At 38.3% G+C, this 18521-nt stretch overlaps 1 protein-coding gene across 1 annotated transcript in view; it reads left to right on the forward strand.

Moving 5' to 3' along the window:
- Window positions 1-3790: 3790 nt before the first annotated feature.
- ANKRD50 (ankyrin repeat domain containing 50) overlaps window positions 3791-18521 on the forward strand; it is a 33357-nt gene continuing 18626 nt past the window's right edge. Inside the window, exons 1-2 of the mRNA XM_047856867.1 lie at window positions 3791-4070; window positions 5579-6525. Of these exons, the coding sequence (XP_047712823.1) occupies window positions 6014-6525 (512 nt within the window). The 5' untranslated portion in view covers window positions 3791-4070; window positions 5579-6013. The remainder of the gene's footprint in view (window positions 4071-5578; window positions 6526-18521) is intronic.

The raw sequence follows: 18521 nt of genomic DNA on the forward strand, positions 1-18521 counted from the left end.
CCCTTCCTTTCAAGGATAGTGTGCAGGATACCAGATGGGGGAAAAAATACAGTTTGATATGGGAGGCTAGGTACAGCCAACTCTCGGTCTTTGTAATAGAGAAACTTTCAAGCTTGCTGATCCTACCAGGCATTTTGGTACACCAGTCAGATGTGCTCTGGCCTGCTGCGGCTGCTGCTTTGACATGCATGAACTCACCAGGCTGCCACTTGTGAGAATCAGTGGTAAATGTGGAAAACTAAAGGTAAGGTATAGCTGAAATATGTGAAATAGAGACTGAGTTACTCCGTAGTACGGCATATAGCAAATAAGCTCAATGTTTGGGGCAGTAAACAGAGTTCTTTAAATTTGTGGCATTGTCTGAAGATGGCCAGCGATGTTTATTTAAAGAATTACTTTGTCAACAAACCTGAATGACCTACATTAGTTAAACTAGAGGACTAAAACTAATCCTTTGAATATCCATAGCATTCCATTTAAAATCATCATAACTCTAAAATTAAAATATTACTTTTGCAACTTCTAGATATTGTTAATTATTGAAAACAAAAGTTGCAAATAGGAGGATGTTGAAATATACTTCTACCAATCAAAGAAGGAACCGAAGAGCACAGAGGTGTCTGGGTGGCTCAGTCAGTTAAGCATCCGACTTCTGGCTTAGGTCATGATCTCACAGTTCTGGGAGATCTCCAAGTCCCACATCGGGCTCTGTACTGACAGCTCAGAGCCTGGAGTCTGCTTCAGATTCTATGTCTCCCTCTCTCTGCCCCTCCCCTGCTCTGGCTCTGTCTCTCAAAAATGAGTAAATGTTAAAAAAAAAAAAAAGAGAGAGAGAGAGAGAGAGACAGATTACAGATATTATCAAAGACCCAGTTTCCAAATTTATAATTGTGCTTTGGAACACCTCAATCAACTTGTGAGGAGAATATTTTCATAGACCTTCTGTTTTTGACTGAATAAAATTCTATTTTGTATCCAGTGGATCAAAACTGAGAAGACCTTGGGGCACCCCGGGGGCTCAGTCAGGTAAGTATCCCACTCTTGATTTGGGCCCAGGTCGTGATCTCTCAGTTCATGAGATTGAGCCAGAATTGGGCTCCATGCTGATAGCACAGAGACTGCTTGGGATTCTCTCTCTCCCTCTCTCTCTGCCTCTCCCCGTGGCACGTGTGCACACACTCTCTCTCTCTCTCTCAAAACAAGTAAATCAAAATAAATAAATCAAAAAATGAGAAGACCTATAATTTTGCAGTATCTAAATTTAGTTGAAACTATCAAAATAAACATAAAGAGAATGTACATGATGAGCTTTGTCTTGTAAAAATGTTTCTTGAATGATGTTACTTTGAGTGAGGTTAAAAAGAGAACACACCTGTGAAAAGATTTGGGTTGAAAACTTTGCACATTTCAACATAAAGATTTTTAAATTGAGAATATATTTTATTTATTAGAGTTTGCTTTAAACTTACTAGGTACCTCAGCACTTACAGAGAAAAGTAAAAAAAAAAAGTCATTGGGATGCCTGGGTAGCTCAGTTGGTTAAGTATCCAACACTTGCTTTTGGTTCAGGTCATGATCTCTCAGTTTGTGAGATCAAGCTCCAGGTCAGCCTCTGCACTGACAAATCCCAAATCCTGCCTGGGATTCTCTGACACATATTAGATATATACATGTACACATGTCTAATATATGTCTAAATACATGTCTAATATACATGCATATGTGTTTTTTCCCCAAAAAATGGAGATTTCAGGATTTTGGTGAGAGAGATTTGAAGGCAGAAATACGGTCTAGAGGAGGTGGAAGAAACAGAAAACATCATTGCTTCATACCAAAAATTGGGGAGATAAATGGATATTCTGAAAAGAAAGGAAGGCTAAAGTAAACCCAAGTTTCCTTTGCCCTTCAACAACACCCCCAGACTTTAAGAAACTGTGTTCATCCTGCCACAATTGTGTATAACCTACTACTAAGCACAGCATAATGCCAGGTACATTGGAATGCTATAAATAAGTAATTGTCAGAATGAAAGAACAGACAGGCTTCACATGTAGGGAACCTTGCTAAGTGCTGGGAATGCAAGGCTGTGTAGGGCAAAGACCCTGCTCTTCAGGAATTTTTCTATTATGAAAAGCCAAAAGCCATAAAAGTGGAATGTGAAATAAACTTTAAAGCAAAAAAATTCTAAATGAGTCTGAAGGTTAATTAAAGCTCAGTTATCGCTGATGCTATTTCAACCAGCATTCTGAGATGGTTAGCTATCATTAAAAAAATAGGCCCACTAAACTAAGTTTCTGTAACTTCTCTATTGGGCAGAAATTATTTTAATTCTTGTATTAGCAAATAGCTTAATGGAAATGATAGTTTAATGTACATACTTATTTAAATTTTTTCTCTAAACATATAATATTACAGCCATGAAATGTCATTGAAGGAGTCAATGACTATAAAGCTGCATGGCAAACAAGCTAAGTGGTAATTAAAATTGCTTAAGCAAATGTAAATCAAACTTGTAGTTTTTTAAAAAAATCAATTTTCATCTCTCTAATTCTGGAGAATTTATATCTTCTGCCTTTTTTGCTTGTGTTTTGGAAAAGAATCTCAGAAGTCACAAAAGAATGAATTAAATGTTAAGATAAACAAGCTTCAAATGCCATGGATAGGCTAGTAATAAACAGAACGGAAGGGTAAGCACAAGTACAATCTATTTGGTTATATGCTTTTCTAGTTAAGTGGGATAGCTGTACTTGGCAATTCCAGAAAAACCAGATGGGAGGCTGGTTTAACATTTAGGAAATAAACATTGAAATTAATGGAGAACGGGAGATGGAGAACTCATGGCTTTAGCATAAATAATAAAATAATAAAGATAGCACATTTTCTACTCTGTCAGATGACAGTACATTTACCTTCCCTGCAGAAACCTGGAATCTAAATAACCCAGGTCCAAGTGAGTGCAAACAACTGGCCAGTCTTGTTTAACAGTAACTGCCTGTAGTCAGGCCCTCTAGGACAGTTTATCTGATTCTACAGTCTGACCTCGACCATGGACTCTTTCCCTTAGAGTGGCCTCTGCGGGTCATCCAAGTGTCCAGAAGGACAGGAGCCTGAGACCGATTCATGACTGCTTTCAACCTCCACCTGGTGGAGGCCACGTCCTTTTCATGAGGCCGATGGTAATGCGCGCTACAGCCCCACTATTTTTTATTCTTACAATATTCTTCCCAGTCCTTTCCTTGCTTCTCTCAGTCTCAGGCTGAGAAAGTAAAAGCATCACCGGAATTTAATGGATTGAAAGGGAACCCAGACGACTGAAGAATAGGACGGGTCTGGAGTGGTCTTTGGAACAAGGGTGTTAAGAAGGCGGCAAGGGGCAACTCTCCCAGCTCAAATGCCCTTCGTAGGAGCGGATATGGCCCCCAAAGCCAGCGAGTCCTCGGCCTGAAAGACAAAGAAAGGCTCGGGGCCGAGTGGTGACGGGGTGGGTGGGGGCAGCGACTCGCGTGAGCTCGGGGACGTGAGAACGCAGCCCCCGCCCCTTTCTCCTCCCCCCACAAAGGCGGGGCCCGAAAGCCACCCCCAGAAAGGTTCCCCCGAGAGGCGGGCAGCGGGTCCAGGCGCCCGCACACGCCCAGGCACCGGCGGCGACGGGCCGGAGCGCAGGGGGAGGGGAGGAGTAAGGGGAGGAGCCGGCGGGCGAAGAAAGGCCGAGCGGTCGGGTGGGGGCGGGGCCTGGGCTGGAGGGCGGGGCCACGGAGTGGGGCGGGGCGGAGCCGGCCGAGTCCCGGGCTGCCTGAGACAGTCACTGCCCTGACGGCGGCGGCGGCGGCGGTTGGCTGGTGGGGGTTGGGAGGAGCACGACCGAGGCTGCTGGGGCAGCTGGAACTGGCAGTTGCCGGGGGCCAACAGGAGGATCCGGAGCTGAGAGCGTGCCCCAGGCCGGGAGGAGGAGGAGGCTGCAGTTGGAGTCCCGAGAGCGCTGGCGGCCGCGGATTCTCAGAGGAGCAAGTGTCTGAGGCTTAGAGTCCGCAGCGGCGGCGGCGGCGGCCACGGCGGCGGCTGGGGCCGAGGTAACCGAGGGGCGGCATCGGCGGTAGAAGCGAGGCCCCTTCTCAGGTCGGAAGCTCGGGGGCTGTGGCTGGGCTCGAGGCTGACTCACCCACCCACCCTTTGCAGTCTCCGTCCCCTTCGTTCCGCCGTGGGTCCGGTGGGGGCGGGAACGGCGCGAGGGGTGGGGGCGCAGAACTGGGCGCCGACTGGAAGGCGACCCCTCATCTGGGATTGGCAAGGGCGTCGGGCACCCCCTCCCCCTCCAAAAGACACACCCCAAAATCTCGGGGCGGGGCGGGGTGTTGGGGCGTTCCCAGCCTTCTGGAAGGGAAGACCTCGGTGTAGAGGCTGCACCTCCGTCCGTGGCCTCTCCGAGGTGGCCCCCCTGTGGCTCCTTGAGGCTGCTCAAACCGAAGGTGGTTCCCGTCTCTGGGAATCCCGGAGTTCCTTTTGTCTATCAGCTGAAACTAGAGGCCGGAACTGTGGGCAAACACCCACCAGCCCTGAAGCATTCTACTCCTTATTCCTTTTCTGTCTCGGAAGGAATTCTCCCCGGCAGCCTTTTCTCCGGCCACAGTAGTAGATTCCATTCCTCACCCCCATCCGAAACATTTATCTTTGGCGCAGAGGAAGGATTCACGTTGTACTTGTATTTGGCTTTATCGTTCGTGTTAAGATTATTCCCATCCTCCCCCTCTATTTTTTTTTAACCCATTCCCATCCAGCCGCAACCATAGTAATCATCCCCTAGATTCTGCAAACTATCAACAAAGAAGTGTGACTAGTCGAGTAAACAGAGTCCTTGACTGGCTGGACTGTGCAATTTAATAGAGCTTCCTTTAACTGGCGCTGTTCTACCAAGCTTGTCGGAAAGACCTTTTTGGCTAGAGTTAAGGATGTTACTGTGTGTGCATAAAGCCTTTTTTAAAAATCCAGGGTAACTGGATTAAAATGTAGCTGCTTGGGAAGCATAACCGTAGAGAAAGTAAAATACAGAAAGGAAAGTGGAATTATGATTCTGGGGGTAATTGTCCAACTTTTTTAAAGTGCCAAAGATGAAGTATATGGATTTTCTTAAAGTATATGGGTTTTTGAGATTATTTTAACTGGCAAATTATATCCTTTTGTAAGCTTTTAAGTAAGTAAGCTCTTAACATATAATATTATGCACTAAGATATTTTTGTTTTATTTTAGTTACTTGTAGAAATTGTTGATTTCCCAGATATCTTAAAGCTAGGAACCTGTGAGCAGGTTCATTAAGAATCAACGCTCCAACAAAATGGCATTTTATCAATACTTTGGATTAAGGATGTATTAACAGTGGCCTGTCCTTTCTGCCACATAAAAGACCCTAATCTAAAACAGTTCCCTCCCTGGCAGTTGCCCAGATGCCTGAAAATGGCAAGGTCTAGTACTTTGAGTGATTATCCTTCAACAAGAAATACAGAGCTACCTATCAACTGTATAAGTGGGATCGCTTTGATGGCATTTACTGTAATGGACATCTTTTCTGCATCTAATTTTCAGATACAGAATTAACACTTGGAATCTGGAGAAGCATTTTGTACACATTGAAAGATTGGGCATTATCTTTAGTTTTCCAGATGTATTGTCTCATCTGCACACTTGAAACATCCACAATCACATAAACTCCAGATATAACCATGGAGTTATGTGACCCATCAAGATTTAGGAAAAGTATTGCCACGCTTTGGAACCAGGCAATTTTCCACCAGTTCAACAATTAAACTAATATATTTTCTGCTGATAATCAAGAGTAAAGAGCTAAATAAAGTCATGCACATTCGATTGGCAAATGGCATCTCTGGCTGTTGAGTTTTACTGTAACTGGTTACTGTATCATTCAGAGTCAACTTAATATGCAAGTTATGTCCTAATGGATGTAAAGACCTGTGTTGACGTATCCAGGATCTAGCAAATGTTGAAGATAAGAAACCTATTATGACTAATCCTTGGGAAGAGAAAGTCTGCAAAATGGCTCAAACGAGTTTACTGCAGGGGAAGCAGTTTTACTGTAGGGAGTGGGTTTTCCACAAGCTTCAGCATTGCCTCCAGGAGAAAACTAACTGCTGCAATAGTGCTGTCAACACACCATCCCTTGTAATGAATTCTGGGAATAATGCTAGTGTTGTCTCTGGAAAAGGAGCTGCCTGGGGTGTGTTGTTGGTAGGAGGGCCTGGCAGTGGCAAGACAGCCCTATGTACTGAGCTGTTGTGGCCAAGTTCACCTACGAGCTTGCAGAGAGGTTTACATCGCCAGGCTTTGGCCTTTCATTTCTGCAAAGCCCAGGACTCTGATACTTTGTGTGTTGGAGGGTTTATTAGAGGTCTAGTTGCCCAGATCTGCCGCAGTGGACTACTCCAAGGATATGAGGATAAGCTAAGGGATCCAGCAGTCCAAAGCCTGTTACAGCCTGGAGAATGTGAAAGGAACCCAGCTGAAGCATTTAAAAGGTAACAATAAGAATGCCATGATTCTGGTTTCTAAGCAAAAATTAACGTGTTTTCTAGGTTTTTTGTTTGTTTGTTTTAGTTTTTTGTCTGTTTAAATTTTGTGGGGTACCTGTACTACTGTGCATTTGGGGATAATCCGTAGTTGTAAATACACGTGTTACTTTGAGTATCGAAAACAAAATTTAAGCTTTGAATGTTGCACAGGATATGAATTAAAAGTATGTCTTTTCTTTTACTTCTTCAATAACAGAATATGAAACAGAAACTTAATTTTTATTTCAAATTTAGGACAATTGCTTATTATTTATTTTTCTAGTATTATCTATAATTGGTAAGGGATATTTCTTATGGTAGAAAAAACCATTTAGCTGCTTGGAAAATAGGCTGCATTTTCAGGGAAGGCATGTTATAAATGGTGCTGAATTTAGAGGAACTCTCAGCGTAGAATCTAATCTTTTTTGCTTATAGTAGTCTTTCTTCAAGTTATTTTTGAAAGAGATCATTGGCCATTGAGAATCTGAAGAAAATCTATGTTTGGGATTTATTCCCCTATCGAGTAAACAAAAAGTTAAGTAGTACTTTTAAATATGTGATATTTATAAAATAATGAAAATCTGGCATAATTTTACTACTTTTAGTGAGTGATATGAAAAACAACTTTTTTTCTAACCTCAATTAAGCATTTTTCCTTTGGTAAATGGAGTGGTCTAGGAGGGGAGTAAGTTGCTTTTCAGAGTTGTTGCAGATTCAAAGTGTATTCAAGAAGACATGCCTTGAAAATAATTTTTTGCCTATCAACCCTCTGCTTGTTAAAAGAAGCAGGCAGATTGTTATTTTTGTGCTTGCTATTGACTCACTGCTTCTTGAATTACTCATTTTGTGTATACTTTTATTTCTACACAGTAAGTAGCTCTTAGCAGGTGGAAGTTTGTTCCCCAAAGATGTAGGTATACTGTGCGATGGAAGTTAGCATACGTGTGTGTATATGTGGCTGTATGTGTCTGTCTCTCTGTGTGTCTCTAGGAGTCTTTTGAGTAGGATTTGAATTGCTGTGAAATGAGTGATATTTGTTTTTATGATGTCTTCAGATTTAATGGTATGAAAAACGTAAGTTTTAAGTGGTGTTGAAAATATTAACAATAATAGCAAACGCTATGTGTCAGTGTTCTAAAAGATTTACGAATATTAACTTATTTCATTTTCATTGCAATCCTATGAGGTAGGTACTGTTATTATTCCCATTTCATGGATGAGGAAACTGAGACACAGAAAGCTTTGTAACTTGTCCAAGGTTACAGTCTTGTATGTGGCAGGCAGAGCTGGGATTTGAAGAATGTGTGCATGTATACAGGTTTGTAATCATAGAAATTCTTTGAAGGACTAGAGGGGGAGAGTAGATTAGAATTTGTGGAGGACAGGGGTGTGTGTCACAGTTGTGATTTGAGTGGAGTTTTCAGATTGCCCATATAAGTGACAGAGTAGTAGTCTGGAATGATCTTTATGGATAGTGGTATGGAATTCAAATGTGGGAGGGGTATATTAAAGTCAGCCAAAGAGAAATAAATAAAAACATAAAAAAAAAAAAAAAAAGTCAGCCAAAGAGATGCATCTTTGAGAGGTGTGCTATTCTTGCAGATTTTTAAATGTTTAAGTGCAGTCCAGTAAAATTCAGGGCAAATCTCTTATCTTTTGCTCTTAGCCACCAACATCAGGGTTAAAACTATTCAATCATTTTTAAATAAGAAGGAAATCCGTTAGGTGATAACTGGTGCACAAATAGGAGATACTGGCTTCAGTGGACGGTTTTAAATATGGAATGTGTTTATTCAATAACGTAGTCTTCAATATGTAAAACTTTACCTTTTAAGAGACTTAGAAGTCTCTGGGTATAAGCGGCTCTTTTCCTATTGACTTCCTACTTTTTCTGAAGATACTGTCACTAGTTGAAGAGCTGAATTTTCATTTCTTATAATTTCATTTCTTAGAAGTTACTTGGATTTAACACCTTAGAAAATCAGTTTCAAAGAGCTTAGCTAACTACGTTAAACTTAGTCCGACTAAATTCGGTAATTATACATTTTATTTTATTGAAATTTATATGTAAATTTCTAATGCCTTTAAATATTTAAAATCATGTCTAATTGTACATTTTTGCTATATTCTGATCTTGAGCAGACCTTTCTGTATGGTATCATAGGTTTCCTGAAAAAGGTCCGTTTACTGAGATGGTCCTGTTTTTGTTTTGTTTTTTTTTCCTGTGTAAATTTTAGTTATCAAATAATTGAAGAGAAATGAGAAGCAATTAGAGCTATATGTGAAAACCACACCGGTGCTGATTTTCTGATTGACAGAAAGAGCTAACCACTTTGTATTCCCAGGCTGTACTTTGGTAGAGGAAGCACAGCCTTTCTTTTTGGACCATTTTGGTGATCTTAATCTCCTTCTGGATCTTTCAAAAGCCTGGGTTACTTTCTTTCTTCATCATTAAAGTAGTTAATCATTAAATAAATTAGGTAACTCTGATACTGTAACAACTGTTTCTGATAATTCATAGAGTACATTTCCTCTAAGACTCTGAAGCTTTCATATAACCATAGTCAAATGCAAGTATGAGAATACAATACAGTTAAAGAGAAATATTTTTGCATCGTCTATGGCATTAGATAATCTAAGCCTTTACTTTTGGATAGCCAAGATTTTATTGTAGGTTCTATTACAGTAGGTTCTATTTGTGATTGATTTTTGTTAAATAAGGCCTCAGAGAATTTTAATAGGAATCTACTTTGTGTAGGCAGGGAGAAATGTAATTCAACAGGTAGATAATCATTGCTTTCAAGAAGTTATAATATTTTGAGAGAGACAGAGATCAAAGTGATATGATAGGAGATGAAATATAAACAAAGAGAAGTAAAATCTTTTTTTGCTTTTGAAAAAAAATTCAAAACCCACTTTATTACTTTTTTAACATCTATCTAACACTTGATAATATTAATGGTTTCATATATTCATTTGTAAAACAATTTAATAGTAATAGAAAATTGATAAAGAGAAATCTTAGTTCTTGACAGATGAACAAAGTTGGGGAAATTGCAGAGAAGTGATTCCGTAATGAATGCATTTTATAAACTTTTCTTCAGTTTTACTTCCTAATTATTTACCTAGTTTTTATGTTTAATGATACTAGATAGAATACGTAGTGCCACAAAAAAAACTTCTTACATGAAATCATATACCTACGTGGTAACTTGTTAATTGCTGGTGTATTGAAATCACTTTTTCTCTATGATAAGAAAAATGAGAGGAATGTCATTTTAATCTAGTTAAATGCTGCTACTTTCTTTCCCCTCTGACATGATATCACAATTCTTAGACATAGTAGTCACAAAATTTATTCTGACTTTCATTAATTCTTACAGCAAATATTTGAGAGCCTTTTGTGTTTTAAACACAGTTGAGCTGGAGATATTTATTGAGAACCTTCTGTGTGTTCAGTTCAGTTGTAGATAAATCAGTGAGTTGAACAGACAAAATACCCTGCCTTCATGGAGCTTAAATTCTTATTATAATATTTATCTTATTTCTATAAAGAGAAATAATATTTGGGATAAATGCCTGTTACAGTGTTCATGCAACACATAAATGTTTTAAGACTAGTGTAAGGAATTATATGATCTGCTAAAGGGAATGATGAATGAAGACCTATTAATTTCTTTTTTTCCCTTTTCCATTTTTCTTTTTAAACATTATACTTTTTTTTTTTTTTTTCAACGTTTATTTATTTTTGGGACAGAGAGAGACAGAGCACGAATGGGGGAGGGGCAGAGAGAGAGGGAGACACAGAATCGGAAACAGGCTCCAGGCTCCGAGCCATCAGCCCAGAGCCTGACGCGGGGCTCGAACTCACAGACCGCGAGATCGTGACCTGGCTGAAGTCGGACGCTTAACCGACTGCGCCACCCAGGCGCCCCCCCTTTTCCATTTTTCTATCTTGATTAGTTAAAGTGCAAAGCTATTGTTACTGTTTAGATTTTTTTTTTTCTCATTTCTGTTGGTGGAACTAAGATGGTCTCATTGATGACAATTAACATTTTTACCTGAAAACCAAAGTCTGATTTCTTTCCTTCTGCCTTTCCCTTCACACTCTTATTGCAAAACTTTGTATATTTTGTGTATTTTCTAGAGTTTGTGTTAGAGTTTCCTGGTAGTCATATAAATGTAAGCCAAATCCCAGTTATTTTTGACAGAAGTATGAAGGCATCTAAGTTTAGGGAAAGTGAGAAGGAGTGGAGTAGTTTCAGATCTTGTGACTGGTTTAGAAGCACAACTGAACATGATTATTTCATTCAACTAGAAACTCCTTTCTGAATCTTACTATCATAGTTATTGCGCCCATGGATCTTCTTGGAGATTTAAATGGATGTGGAACTGGGAAATACAAATTTTTGCTTCTGGTAGACACTATTCTCTAATTTTTATTTCTAGTTAAAAATCTGCCAGACCAGGTTATTAGTTTTCTATGTGTGATGTCAATTTTCCAGATTTGAGTAAAAAGATTTTGTTCTTTGTAATGTGTAAGTGGAATAAAATTGTGATGAAGAATTAGGTAACTGACTCTAAACTTTGAGAGGTTAGCCAAAAAAAAGTTGTGTTGGTAGTGAAAGGCTCGTTAAGTGAGAGTAGCTTGTTAAGAAAAGAATCGGAAACTGGAAGACCAAACCGACATTTGTGTTTTATGTCAAATAGGAACCCTCAAGTGATTGAATCTTCTTTCTGATTTTTTTATTTCCTTCTCTTTGAACATTTATAGTTTTTCAGTTGTATCTCTTTAGATTTTTAGCTTCTTTAGTTATTTGTGCATATATCTTCTGTTATCTCTTCTATTAGGCATATGCTTCTTTTTTTTTTTTTTTAAATTTTTTTTTTTTCAACGTTTATTTATTTTTGGGACAGAGAGAGACAGAGCATGAACGGGGGAGGGGCAGAGAGAGAGGGAGACACAGAATCGGAAACAGGCTCCAGGCTCTGAGCCATCAGCCCAGAGCCTGACGCGGGGCTCGAACTCACGGACCGCGAGATCGTGACCTGGCTGAAGTCGGACGCTTAACCGACTGCGCCACCCAGGTGCCCCTAGGCATATGCTTCTTCATGACGTTATTCATGACTGATTAATTTTTTATATTTACCATAGTGCTTTGAACAGCACTTTGCATGTAGTAAGTGCTAAATGATTATCATTTGAATGAGGGAATAAAGCCACTTACCTATCTAGAATATGTTTGAACCTAATTGAAGGATAGCTGAAGCTCTTGCATAAGGAAGGGAATTGAAATGTTATATCGTTTAGGTCAGTTTTCAGTGTAGACCAGACTGGTATAGTGATTATTAATTTATTAACCTGCCATGTGTACTCTTTAGCATGTATGAATATGGCATTGGTCCAGATAGTTTTAAGTGGCCAGATGTCTATCTTCTGTCTCAACTGGCTGCAAGTATTTTTGGCTTACTCAACAAAGGGACTAAGAACAGAATGAGATTGGAACGTGTGCTTCCTTTTAACCCTCCTTTGTGGGGTATTTTCAAGGCAAAATATTCCCTTTCCATCGTCTGTCTGGTATAACTAGTACTATTTAAGATAGCCATCATTATCCATTCTTCAATATTACCAGATTAAAAGATCTTGTAAAGTGTCTTTGCAGTTCACATTTTAAATGAAATAAATGAATTAATGTAATTTTCAAAATCAAAATTCTACATTTCTTTTAGTCTAACATAGTCATTTTTCACCAAATTGTTGTTTCCAACTTTTGACCATGTTATTTTTACCTTAAGATGGACTTCCATTCATTCAGGACCTCCCACTTTACCTTCCTAAAACCTTTTGTTTCTACCCTTGATGGGTTCTTTTTTATGCTTCATATCTAAGTGCTGCTTCCTTTGGTTCCTGTTGCTCCTCCATAAAATTTGCTGAACCGTTCCTCAACCTTTAATCACTTATGCTATAATGGCATAACATACTCCTCCATATTTATGTTATTTAATTTCAGTCACATTTTTAGTTCTGCTTGGCCATTCTCCCATTTACTTCTTAGTAACTCTGTGTTTTGTTTTGTTTTGTTTTGTTTTGTTTTAGACCAGAGAGAGTAAAGTTATTCCCTACAGGTTGAATACTTTTACCCAATTCAGGAAATTTCATACACACATCCAGATTTCTGGTTTTTCTCGGAAAAAAAGTGGAAATTTTGACAAAATTAGGTTCTCATTCTCTTGAATCAGTAATCTCGTGGAGCCATGTTAGCTGCTGTCTTCAGCTGGGGCCTACATGCCCTAATTTGATTCATCCCCCCAACTCTGTTATTCTATTCCACGACCACTTTACCTGTTCATATGTGCCAGCCTAGCTGCTACTGGCATTTTCAAACACAAACGTGTTTCCTAGTACTCTGACAAAAAGTGTATTTTTTTTATTTCCTACCAGATCTTCATATTATCTCTAATTTGTGTACACAAGTCCTACTACTTATGTGTCACCTCATTTCTTAACTTACTGAAGTCTGACTTCTATATGTGTATATTCACAGAAAGATGTTTGTGCAGAGTAGCTTCTGAACTCATTGCTCACTCTATCTTAGCCTTAGATGATACATTCTAGAACTTTTTTCATTATCTGTAATTTCTTCCTTTCAAAATCCTCTATGTTCTTTGGTCTCTCTCCCTCTAGGTACTCTCTCGGTGTTTGTCCATGGAAGCTTACTTAGATCTTCTCTCTTTATACATATTCATTCCTTCAATAATTTTATTTATTTACATGGCTACCAGCGTTCATATCTAGTATGATAGCAACCGAATCTGCACCAACATATCTAATGTGATAGCAATCAAATCTGCGTCAACAGCTTTTATCCTCGCCCTGATCAACATGTATCTTTTCACTGGAGTGTTCTTCACTAACCTTGCTGTGTTTTTCAAATCAGCATCTCTTTCAGCATTTCTATTCATTGGCTCACTCATTTATTTCTGAAACATATTCTGCACCTGCTCTGTGTCAGATAAGTGGTCAGTGTCAGGGCTAAAGTTGTAAGCCAAACAGTTAAGTGGTAGGGGCGAGAGGAAAGTACATTGAACAAATAATCACAAAAATAAATGTAGAAATGCAGGCTTAACAAGTGCCAAGATGGAAGGACACAGGATAAAAGCATATAATCTGAAGCCTGATCATTATTTGGAAATCTGGGAAAAGTGACTCTTTATCTATTTCTTAATTCTTGTTTCCTAGACTCTGCTTAAAAGTGTGATCTTAAGATCAACATTATCAACATTACTTTTGGAGGTTATTAGAAATGCAGAATCTGAGGTCTGTTGAATCTCAGTCTGCCTTTTAGCCCATTTCCTAAGTGAGTGAATCCTGTGCACATTGAAGTTTAAGAAGCACTGCCCTAGGCTTGTTTCTAGAGTTTGCTTTGATTATTTTCTCTTATATTAGTTTATTCTAAAGCATTTAATCCTTTTCTTGGAATGTTTCTTGAATCTTTTACCCTAATCTAGAATATTATTTATCTACTCCTAGAAGTAATTTTAGCCTCTCTATCTTCTAATTCCTTTTGTTCATAGTTGGCCAGTTTTACCATAGTAAAACAGTGCTTTCTTTAGGTCCTTCTTCTGAGGACTGTGATAACTTATACAACAAATTCAGATTTCTCTGCCTACCTCTATTGAAAGGTCTGGATAATTTCATTTTGTTCTTTTAAAGTATGTTTCGTGTTTCCAAAACTTGATTAGAACACATAAGTTCATTTATTGTTTCAAGAAACATTTTAAGCATATGAGAGAATGTTAAAGTCTTTTTTTTTTTTTTTAAGTTTTTTTCAACGTTTATTTATTTTTGGGACAGAGAGAGACAGAGCATGAACAGGGGAGGGGCAGAGAGAGAGGGAGACACAGAATCGGAAACAGGCTGCAGGCTCTGAGCCATCAGCCCAGAGCCCGACGCGGGGCTCGAACTCACAGACCGCGAGATCGTGACCTGGCTAAAGTAGGACGCTCAACCGACTGCGCCACCCAGGCGCCCCAGAGAATGTTAAAGTCTTTAGGAGATATGAGAAGTAAGAATATTCTTATTTTTCTTAGGGTTTAGTAAGAACTTCACATATATAATAAGGATATAGATTTTTTTTGTTATTTATGTTACAGGTTTTTTTTTTTTCAGATTTTTTTAGCATTTTTGCTGTTTTTTAAAAAAAATTATGAAATAAGATGTTTTCTATATGGTAAAGTGGTTTGATTTTATGAAGTAAAATAAGTAAATACTTTTCTGCCATTAAAAATATCTTAAAGGGTGCCTGGCTGGCTTAGTTGGTAGAGCATGCAACTCTTGATCTCGAGGTTGTGAGTTCGAGCCCCATGTTGGGCATAGAGCTTACATTAAAAAATAAAAATATCTTTGGGTGCCTGGGTGGCTCAGTCTGTTAAGCTTCTGACTTCAGCTCAGGTCATGATCTCACGGTCCATGAGTTCGAGCCTCGCATTGGGCTCTGTCCTGACAGCACAGAGCCTGGAACCTGGAGCCTGCTTTGGATTCTCTGTCTCCCTTTCTCTCTCTCCACCGCTTCCCTACTTGCACTCTGTCTGTCTGTCTCTCTCTCAAAAATAAATAAACATTAAAAAAGTTTAAAAAATATATCTTTGAAATATATTCTGATTGGTTGCCTGTTTACCCTACAGTTGTTCTAGTTATCTTTGACCATACTCTATATAATTGTCTTAAATTTTAAATCAATTTGTCTTTCATGTTATTCTAATCTCAGAAATATTCTAATGTTATTTTTTTCTACTGTATATATGTATAGTTAAGTATAATCATTGGTAAAAAGATAGGATTTTAAATGCTCATGTAATTACTTAATAAAAATAAGTATTAATTAAGAGAACTAATTATACGTTACTTGTGGCTATCTAGAAGAACGATTTGGAGCTTTCCAGAAACTACTGACCTTTTACAGTTATGACTCATGATTTGAATACATGGAAACTGTGGTAGATTGAATTATTTGTTTTTGTTCTTCATCTCTCCGTGTATTCTTGGTCTTTGCCATATGATATTGGAAGTCCTTCTACTAGAGGAGAAGTATACTTCTCTGCCTTTTTCTGTTTCATGTCATTTGCTTTGGCCAGTGGGATGTCAGTAGACAGGATCCAAACAGAGGCTTAAAATGTGCACGAGTAGTTGGGCTTATCCTCTTTGCTTCTAGCATCACCATGAGAATGACACACCTTGGTTAGCTTCTTGGCTCAAGAAGATGAGAGAGATGTGGAACCAATGATATGCCACTGTTGTAAAAATTGCTAACAATAAAAAAACTAAGGAAATAATATTTCATATCGAAACCCATAATTTTCTTCAAAAATTTAGGAATCATCATTGGTTCCTCAGTTTCACTCATTCACTACACTCAATCCATTAGCTACTTTTGTTTTATTTCAATGATAAAAGTACCTTCGCTTCTCTGCATCCCCATTGCCGCTACTCCTATTCTTTCTTGCCTAGCTTGCTGCAGTCGCCTCCCAAAATGGTCTTCCTGTTGCTATTATTGTCCCTCTTATCTTTACAAAGTGTTAAAGTATCAGGTCATATTAGTTACCTGCTTAAAACCTGCCAGTGGCTTCTGACTACCTTAAGAATAAAATCTAAGCTTTACATGGTCCAGTCTTTGCCTACCCTTTGACCTCAGCTTGTATCACTTTCATCCTTGCTCATTGTTCTGCATCCACATCATTACCCTTATCATGTTTTGAAATAGGTGACATTCCAGCCAGCAGATTTTTATATGGCTACTTGTCTGGTATCACTTAGGTGCCAGCCTTAATATTACCTCCTCAGCCTTTCCTTTCCATCAAGTCTTTGAGACATCTCCCCACCCAGTCAGTTTCTTAAATCAGATCCTCCCACTTTGTTTTCTTTATTTCTTAATTTTCAGTGTCTAGCATGATCTGAAGTTATTTTGCTTCATGTGTTTACTTTGACTTTCTGCCTACCTACTGGAATGAGCAGACTACCTACCTGACTTGTTCCCTTTATATCTCCAGAACATAGACTATAGAAGACAGTAACTATTTCTTGAATTGAGGGAATAACTATGTTTTAATTAAAAAACATCATAAATTTGGTCACATTTATAATTTGTGTTGCTCTAACCACATTCCGTTTGAAATAGTACATGTTTTTCTGCAGAGTGATTTATACATATAGATTATATAGTTATTAATGACAGAGATCCATTTGAACCAGTATTTTTTAATTTTGTTTGTTGTTTCTTACAATGCATGCTAAAATTAATTTTTATAAAATGGAAAACTTTTTAGCGGCATCCAATTTATATTCTATAATGTGAATCATGAGGTCACATTTTGCCTATCTTCTATAAATCCCTAGTTTCTTCTGTGTTTCATAGTTTAATTCCTATAAATCTTTCTGAGATTATCATTTAAAATTTATATTCATTAGAAAAGAGAAAAAATGTTTGTAGCTTAAATCTCAGTTATGATGTTTATTAATTGCTACTTTAGCGAGAGAAACAACTCGCACACCATAGACTTCACAGGAATTGAAACATAAAAGTTAATGACACCAAGTACGAGAAATGGTTGCAGAAAAAGAATTTGTGGAGAAAATGATTGTTCCTATCCATGAAGTTTATCATTTATACAGGAAAATAAATAAAATAAGAAAACAAATATGCATCTACCTACCTATTTTACTATATTTACTTTAAATCTAGATTTACTATTTTGTTTTAAAGAAAAAATAAGGGTGCCTGGGTGGCTCAGTTGAGCCTGCCACTCTTGATCTCAGGGTTGTAGGTTCAATTTCTACGTTGGGTGTAGCGATTACTTAAAAATAAAATCTTAGGGGACATTGGGTGGTTCAGTTAAGCATACAACTCTTGATATCGGCTCAGGTAATGATCTCACAATTTGTGAGATCGAGCCCCGTGTTGGGCTCAGGGCTGACAGAACTGGATCCTGCTTGAGATTCTCTCTCCCTATCTGCCCCTCCCCCTGCACAGACTCCCTCTCTGTCTCAAAATAAATAATTAAACATTAAAAAAAAAAATCTACATTTGAATCTTCCCTGGTATCCCTTGCTAATTTTGACCTACTCACACCCATAAGATGACCCCTCTTATGGAGGCTGAGTGGCTCATTTCAGTTAAGCGTCTACTTCGGCTCAGGTCATGATCTCACAACTCTTGAGTTCAAACCCCATTTTGGGGCTCTGTGCTGACAGCTCAGCCTGGAGCCTACTTCAGATTTTGTCTCCGGCTCTCTCTGTCCCTCGTCTGCTCACGCACTGTCTTTCCCTCCCTCTCTCTCTCTCTCTCAAATATAAATAAACATTTAAAAAAATTGAAATTTGAACTAATAAAATTTTAAAATAATGTATTAATAAATATTTAATAATAAATTCATTACATATGAACATAAGTAACATTTTAATGACAGAATGAATATTGTCAAAAAAAACCAAAAAGTACACAAAGTTAAAAGAACATTGTTTTACCTTTTTTTCAAATCTTTTTAATATTAGGCTTAATATATTGGATTATCATCTCTGCTTTTGAATGCAGCCTCTGGAAAACTCCACTCTATCCTTGAGAGAGAACGACAATGAAAAAGCAAATCACATCTTAGTTTTATTCTGACTCTGAAATGCTCTAGGGTATAGGATACCCTTAGGGACCCTCACACCACACTTTGAAAATCACTGTTCTATATAAATGGTGTTGTGTTGCTAGCAGATTCTGTAATGTTTTCTGTGTAACATTTTTTTTACATTGTTCATGTTGTTACATGTTCTATATGATTCATCTTCACTACTATATAATATATAATTCCAGTCTGTATAATTCACTTGTTGTTGTCATGTTGATACTCATTTAAGATGTATTTATTTAGCATTTTAACTTTTATGAAACAGTACTGCTGGGCTCCTGGGTAGCTCA

Source organism: Prionailurus viverrinus, chromosome B1 (assembly GCF_022837055.1).
Source record: "Prionailurus viverrinus isolate Anna chromosome B1, UM_Priviv_1.0, whole genome shotgun sequence".
Taxonomy (NCBI): domain Eukaryota; kingdom Metazoa; phylum Chordata; class Mammalia; order Carnivora; family Felidae; genus Prionailurus; species Prionailurus viverrinus.